This window comes from Numenius arquata, unplaced genomic scaffold, assembly GCF_964106895.1.
Source record: "Numenius arquata unplaced genomic scaffold, bNumArq3.hap1.1 HAP1_SCAFFOLD_1855, whole genome shotgun sequence".
Taxonomy (NCBI): domain Eukaryota; kingdom Metazoa; phylum Chordata; class Aves; order Charadriiformes; family Scolopacidae; genus Numenius; species Numenius arquata.
In genome coordinates, this window is record NW_027415258.1 from 1 (window position 1) to 7,757 (window position 7,757).

Consider the following 7,757-nt stretch of genomic DNA (forward strand, 5'->3'; position numbering starts at 1 on the left):
CCCAAAGTCACCCCCCGGCCCCCCCCGAGCTTCCCCACCGATGGTGAGCTTTGGCGGGGGGGGGGGGAACTGTAAATCTGGGGGTTGCTGACCCAGACCTGGCCCCCCCCCCATTATCCCACAGAGGAGCCGGCCGAGCCCACCCTGCCGGAGGTCCTGGCCACCATCGAGGGCAAGTTTGGCCACTTCCAGCCCCGCATCCAGGTGGAGCGGGACCAGGAGGACCCCCAGGGGGTCCGTGCCCTCTTCCTTCGAGGTGGGTCTTGGGGACACCCCCCCCACCCCAGGGAATGTCATCGTGTGCCCGTTGTGTCGTCCCCCCCCCCGCCAGCACCCTTGGAAATGGATGAAATGGAGGAAATGGGAGGAAATGGGATGGCTCCAAGTTGTGCCGGCGCTTGGGAGGGGAATGGCCATTTTTTTTGGGGGGGGGGGTAATTTATGGGTGACACTGAGCTGGGGGGGGGGGCGGTGACACCCCCGAAGGATGGGGGTGGCATCCAGAGGGGGACCTGGAGAGGTGGCCCCCCCCCCCCGTGTGACCCTCGTCAGGTCAAGGGCAGGGTCCTCTGTGTGTGTGTGTCCCCCAGTGTGTCCCCCCCAACTCCGGGGGGGGGGGGGGGGGGCGGATTCTGCCCCTCTGCTCTGCTCTGGGGACATCCCCCCCCCCCCAAAGTGCTGCCCCCCCCCGGCTCTTTCCCCAGGCTGGAAGATGGAGGAGGAGATGCTGGGGGTCCTGAGCCAGTGCCTGCCCCCCCTGGCCGGCCTGCAGGCAGTGCAGTGAGTGCGGGCAGGGATGGGGGGGGGACACGACACACACCGGTAGCCCCCCCCCGCCGCCCCCAACTCCGTGGCGGAGGGTCCTGATGTCATTCCCTCTGTCTGTGTGTCCCCCCCCCCATTCCATCAGCCTCTGGAAGGTCGGGCTGACGGAGCGGCTGCTCCCGGCGCTGGGGGCCCTGCTGGCGCGTTGCCCCCGCCTCCGGTATGTGGGTGCTCCCTCGTTATCGCTAATTAACGAATTGGGGGGGGGGGGCGTTGCCAGGGAGGATCGTTAATGACATTTTTTTGGGGGGGGGTGGGGGGGGGGGCATCTTTCCTCCCCAGGACGCTCAGCCTGGAGGGGAGCCCCTTGCCCGAACTCGCCATCCCCACGCTGATGGGGAGCGACAGCACGTGAGTCGGGGCCGGGGGGCCGGGGGGGGGTCCCGGGACCCCCATGACACCCCCATGGGACCCCCAGTGTCCCCCCCCCACAGGCTGACCCACCTGGGGGGGGTCACTGGGGGTCCCATGGGGGTCCCAGTGACATCCCCCCTTCCCCGCCTGTCCCCCTCAGAGGCTGACCCACCTGGGGGGGGGTCCCGGGACCCCCATGAGACCCCCATGGGACCCCCAGTGGCCCCCCCCTCCCTGCCTGTCCCCCCCACAGGCTGACCCACCCGGGGGGGGGGGTCCCGGGACCCCCATGAGACCCCCATGGGACCCCCAGTGACCCCCCCCCCCCCCAGGCTGACCCACCTCTCACTGTGCCACAGCGACATCGGGGCTGGGGGGGGCCTGGGACCCTCATGGGACCCCCAATGACACCCCCCCAGCCTGTCCCCCCCCCAGGCTGACCTACCTCTCACTGCGCCACAGTGACAATGGGGACAGGGGGGTCCCAGGACCCCCATGAGACTCCCATGAGACCCCCAGTGACACACACCCCCTGTCCTGTCCCCCCCCCCACAGGCTGACCCACCCGGGGGGGGGGTCCCAAGACCCTCATGAGACCCCTATGGGACACCCAGTGACAACCCCCCCCGCCAGGCTGACCCACCTCTTGCTGTGCCACAGTGACAACAGGGACGGGGGGGTCCCAGGACCCCCATGAGACCCCCAGTGACTCCTCCCTGCAACAGGCTGACCCACCCGGGGGGGGGGTCACTGGGGGTCCCATGGGGGTCCCAGTGACATCCCCCCTTCCCCACCTGTCCCCCCCCCGCCCCAGGCTGACCCCCCTCTCACTGCACCACAGCGCCAATGGGGATAGAGGGGGTTCCGGGACCCCCATGGGACCCCCAGTGACACCCCCCCCCCGTCCTGTTTCCCCCCCCCCCCCACAGGCTGACCCACCTCTCGCTGCGCCACAGCGACCTCGGGGACGGGGGGGCCCGGCTGGTGGGGCAGAACTTGGCCCCCCCCAACCGCAGCCTGGTCTCCCTCGTCCTCAGCTTCAACCACATCTCGGACCTGGGGGCTGCTGACATCGCCCAGGTGGGCGATGGGGGGGGGGGGAGAAAGGGGGGGGGTCTGGGGGGGGGGGCAACTGGATGCCCACCACCCTGATATCCCCCCCCCCTTTTTGCCCCCCAACCCCCCCCCAGGGCTTGCGCTTGAACCGCTCCCTGCTCTCCCTCTCCCTGGCCAACAACGACATCGGGGACGCGGGGGCCACCAGCCTGGCCCAGGTGGGTGCCCCCCCCCCCCCCCAACACTGGGGGGATTTTGGGGGGTGCGGGGGCTCGGGTCGGACCCTCCCCTCACCCCCCCCCCCCCCCCCCCAAAATCCCAGGTCCTGGCCCCCTTCACCCTGACCCACGCCGAGGTGGTGGAGCGGAGGCGGCTGCTTTTGGGACGCACCCCCACGGTGAGACACCCCCCTTCTACCCCCCCCCCCTCTATTTTGACCCCCACCTTCAGGAAAAGGTTGGAAGGTCCTGGGGGGGGGGGGAAATGCACCCTGAGCCCCCCCACCCCCGCCACACTTTGCCCCCCCCAGATCCCAAAAGAGAGCGAGGGCCAGAGCGAGCATCGCTCCAGCCTGCGCGGCGGGGGGGGGCCCGACAAACTGCTCCCACCCAAGTTGGGCAAAATCCCAGCCAAGAAGAAGGTGAGGAGGCGGGAGGGGACAGGGGTGGGGGGAGGACAATTCCCCCCCTCCCATAAGGTGTCCCCAGCCTTTAGGGTGCCTCAGTTTCCCCATCCCTGGAGGGGGGATGCAGGGGGGGGGGGGGTGTCCCCCCAAGCGCTGCCCCATCCCTTGCAGGAGCCGCTGCGGAAGGAGGAGGTCCGGCAGCCTAAGAAGGGTGAGTGGGGGTCCGAGGGGTCTGGGGGGGGGGGCAAGGGGTCTGGGGGGGGGGTGGTGGGTGTCTAAGGTGTCTGGGGGGGGGCACAGGGCAGGGGGGGGGGTGTCTCACCTCCCTCCCACCCCCTGCAGCGCCGGAGCCCAGAGCCACCCGTAGCAGAGACATGAAACCCAGCGGGCAGGAGAAGCTGAGCCCAGAGGTGGGGGGGCGGGAGGGGACACACATCGTTGGGGGGGGGGGGGGGTCCCTAACCCTTGGTGGTGGTGGGGGGGTCCCCACAACCCCTCATGGCCCCTGCCCCCCCCCCCCAAGGTGCCGGATCCGGGGGAGCCGCTGCACCCGCTCCTGGAAGAGCCCAGGCAGCACCAGGGCAGCCTCGTCCTGCCGGGGAACCGGGCGCTCCTCAACCTCAACCTGAGCTGTGAGTCTTGTCGTCCCCCCCCCGGTCCTCCGTCCCCTGTCCCCCCCAACTTGTCCCCGACCCTCCCCCTGTTTCTTCTCCACCCCCCCAACAACAGACAACCGCATCACCCAGCGGGGCCTGGGCGCCTTCCTGGCGGCGCTGGAGGGGCAGCAGCGGGTGAAGAAGCCCAAGGTGCCCGGGCAGCAGGGGCTGCTGCGCCTCTCCCTGCAGGTGAGACGGGGGGGACCGTGGGGCTGGCATCGGTGTGGGGCTGGCATCACCGTGGGGCTGGCATCAGTGTGGGGCTGGCATCACCGTGGGGCTGGCATCGCCACTGGGCACACAGCAGGGCTGGCAGTGCCACCAGGGACACGGTGGGGCTGGCATCGCCGTGGGGCTGGCATCACCACCAGGCATATGGTGGGGCATTGCCGTGGGGCTGGCATCGGCGTGGGGCTGGCATCGCCACTGGGCACACAGCAGGGCTGGCAGTGCCACCAGGGACACGGTGGGGCTGGCATTGCCATGGGGCTGGCATCATCACCAGGCGCATGGTGGGGCATTGCCGTGGGGCTGGCATCGGTGTGGGGCTGGCATCGCCACTGGGCACACAGCAGGGCTGGCAGTGCCACCAGGGACACGGTGGGGCTGGCATCGCCGTGGGGCTGGCATCACCACCAGGCATATGGTGGGGCATTGCCGTGGGGCTGGCATCGGCGTGGGGCTGGCATCGCCACTGGGCACACAGCAGGGCTGGCAGTGCCACCAGGGACACGGTGGGGCTGGCATTGCCGTGGGGCTGGCATCACCACCAGGCGCATGGTGGGGCATTGCCGTGGGGCTGGCATCGGCGTGGGGCTGGCATCGCCACTGGGCACACAGCAGGGCTGACAGTGCCACCAGGGACACGGTGGGGCTGGCATTGCCATGGGGCTGGCATCACCATGGGGCTGGCATCACCACCAGGCACATGGTGGGGCATTGCCGTGGGGCTGGTATCAGTGTGGGGCCAGCATTGCCATGGGGCCAGCATTGCCATGGGGCTGGCATCACTGTGGGGCTGGCACTGCCGTGGGGCTGGCATTGCCATGGGGCACACGGCAGGACTGGCACCGCTGTGGGGCTGGCACCGCCGTGGGGCTAGCATTGCTGTGGGGCACACGGCAGGACTGGCACCGCCGTGGGGCTGGCATTGCCGTGGGGCACACGGCAGGATTGGTACCGCCGTGGGGCTGGCACCGCCATGGGGCTGGCATTGCCATGGGGCACACGGCAGGACTGGCACCACTGTGGGGCTGGCATCACTGTGGGGCTAGCATTGCCGTGGGGCACACGGCAGGACTGGCATTGCCATGGGGCTGGCATCACTGTGGGGCACATGGCAGAACTGGCACCGCTGTGGGGCTGGCATTGCCATGGGGCACATGGCAGGACTGGCACTGCCGTGGGGCTGGCATCACTGTAGGGCTGGCATCACCATGGGGCACAGGGCAGGGCTGGCACTGCTGTGGGGCTGGCACCGCCATGGGGCTAGCATTGCTGTGGGGCACACGGCAGGACTGGCACCGCCATGGGGCTGGCATTGCCATGGGGCACACGGCAGGACTGGCACCGCTGTGGGGCTGGCACCGCCGTGGGGCTAGCATTGCTGTGGGGCACACGGCAGGACTGGCACCGCCGTGGGGCTGGCATTGCCGTGGGGCACACGGCAGGATTGGTACCGCCGTGGGGCTGGCACCGCCATGGGGCTGGCATTGCCGTGGGGCACACAGCAGGACTGGCACCACCGTGGGGCTGGCACCGCCATGGGGCTGGCATTGCCATGGGGCACACGGCAGGATTGGTACTGCCATGGGGCTGGCATTGCCATGGGGCACACGGCAGGACTGGCACCGCTGTGGGGCTGGCACCGCCGTGGGGCTAGCATTGCCGTGGGGCACATGGCAGGACTGGCACCGCTGTGGGGCTGGCACCGCCGTGGGGCTGGCATTGCCATGGGGCACACGGCAGGACTGGCACCGCTGTGGGGCTGGCACCGCCGTGGGGCTAGCATTGCTGTGGGGCACACGGCAGGACTGGCACCGCTGTGGGGCTGGCATTGCCGTGGGGCACACGGCAGGACTGGCACCACTGTGGGGCTGGCATCACTGTGGGGCTTGCATTGCCGTGGGGCACACGGCAGGACTGGCACCGCCGTGGGGCTGGCATTGCTGTGGGGCACACGGCAGGACTGGCACTGCTGTGGGGCTGGCACCGCCGTGGGGCTGGCATTGCCGTGGGGCACACGGCAGGATTGGCATTGCCATGGGGCTGGCATCACTGTGGGGCACATGGCAGGACTGGCACGGCCATGGGGCTGGCATCACTGTGGGGCACATGGCAGGACTGGCACCACTGTGGGGCTGGCACCGCCGTGGGGCTGGCATTGCCGTGGGGCACACGGCAGGACAGGCACCGCTGTGGGGCTGGCACCGCCGTGGGGCTAGCATTGCTGTGGGGCACACAGCAGGACTGGCACCGCCGTGGGGCTGGCATTGCCGTGGGGCACACGGCAGGACTGGCACCACTGTGGGGCTGGCACCGCTGTGGGGCTGGCATCGCCGTGGGGCACAGGGCAGGGCTGGCACCACTGTGGGGCTGGCACCGCCGTGGGGCTGGCATTGCCATGGGGCACAGGGCAGGGCTGGCACCGCTGTGGGGCTGGCACCGCCGTGGGGCTAGCATTGCTGTGGGGCACACGGCAGGACTGGCACCGCCGTGGGGCTGGCACCGCCGTGGGGCTGGCATTGCCGTGGGGCACAGGGCAGGACTGGCACCGCCGTGGGGCTGGCACCGCCGCCGTCCCAGCCTGACGCCCCCCTTTCTCCCCCCCCCCGCAGAAGAACCGCATCCCCCCCACCAGCCCGGGGCTGGGGCGGCTCCGGGAGCTGCTGCCCCCCCAGGACCCGCCGCCCGGAGCCCGGGAGGAGGAGCAGGAACCGGGCCCGTAACACGGTCCCCGGGCGGGGGGGGGGGCCCACAGACACCCCCCCCCCCCAGGGTGACCTCGCTCTTTGCCTTTACTCTAAAAAAACCCCCAAATTCTCCAAAAAGGCAGAAAATAAAACAAATTCTACAGCGGGGAACAGCAACCGCTCAGTCTTGGCTCTATTATATATAATATATATATCGGCCCCCCCCACTCCCCCCCCCACCCCCCCGGCGCGCCGGCCTCGCCCCCACACCTTGCGGGGGGACACACACACACACACACGCGCCCCCCCCCCCCCGGGTCCCCGATTGTCACCGGCGGGAGGTGGGGAGGCCAGCTCGGTGCTGGTGGGGGGGGTGTGTGGTGTGTCCCCGCTGCCCCCCCACCCCGTCTCCGGCTGGGGGGGGGGCCGGTGGTGGGTATTTACAGGAGGGGGGGGGGCACGTACGTACATATTTATAGGCGGGGGGGGGGGCCGCAGCACGGAGAGGAACAGAACAAAGTGCATTTATACAGACTAGATCCAGCTCTCGCGGCCGGGACGGGGGGGGGGACACGGGGAGAGGGGGGGGGGGGACACGGGTTGGGGGGGGCCGAGCCGGGGCTGCCATGCGAGGAGATTTGGGGGGGGGTAAGGGGGAAGGGGGGGGGAGACACCCCGGCTGCCGGCCCCACGGATCGTGCTCCCTACCTTCCAGCCCGAGCCCCCTGTAGTTCTGGGGGGGGGGGCTGCTGGCGTGGGGATGGGGGGCACAGGGCGGGGGGGGGCGCTGTGGGGCAGCACCCCCCGCCGGCTTGGAGCAATTCTGCAGGGGGGGGGGGGGGAGCCCCCCCCCCCTCTCCCCACCGCGGCTAAAGGCCGGCGTCGCGAGCGGGGTCCTCGGCGAGGGGGGCTCTGGAGCCTGGAAAAGATGGGGAGAAGGGGGTGAGGGGGACGGGGGGGGCAAGGGGGGTGGGGGGGTGAGAGGATGTGGGGGGGGCGAAGGGACGGAGGGCACGGGGATGGGGGGGTGTGAAGGGACGGGGGGGGCAAGGGGATGCAGGGAGGGCGAGGGGATGGGGGGGTGTGAAGGGGCGGGGGGGCAAGGGGATGCGGGGAGGGCGAGGGGACGGGGGGGCGTGAAGGGACAGGAGGGAAAAAGGACAGGGGGGCACGGGGATGTGGGGCAAGGGGATGTGGGGGGCGAGGGATGTGGGGGTGTGTGTGAAGGGGGGGGGCAAGGGGATGGGGGGGCAAAGGGATGGGGGGGGTGTGTGTGAAGGAGGGGGGCAAGGGGATGGAGGGGTGAGGGGATGTGGGGGCGAGAGGATG

The 7,757-nt window shown here is 70.5% G+C and overlaps 1 protein-coding gene across 1 annotated transcript; it reads left to right on the forward strand.

Moving 5' to 3' along the window:
* Positions 1-3: 3 nt before the first annotated feature.
* On the forward strand, positions 4-6,464 carry LRRC71 (leucine rich repeat containing 71; the record flags this gene model as incomplete). Its single annotated transcript, XM_074167587.1, has 14 exons — positions 4-43; positions 125-256; positions 705-780; positions 911-985; positions 1,108-1,176; positions 2,109-2,259; positions 2,370-2,453; positions 2,558-2,632; positions 2,765-2,875; positions 3,032-3,071; positions 3,203-3,270; positions 3,384-3,492; positions 3,590-3,705; positions 6,354-6,464. Coding segments are annotated over 14 exons (1,257 nt in total), but the record flags the coding sequence as incomplete, so codon positions are not given.
* Positions 6,465-7,757: the final 1,293 nt, after the last annotated feature.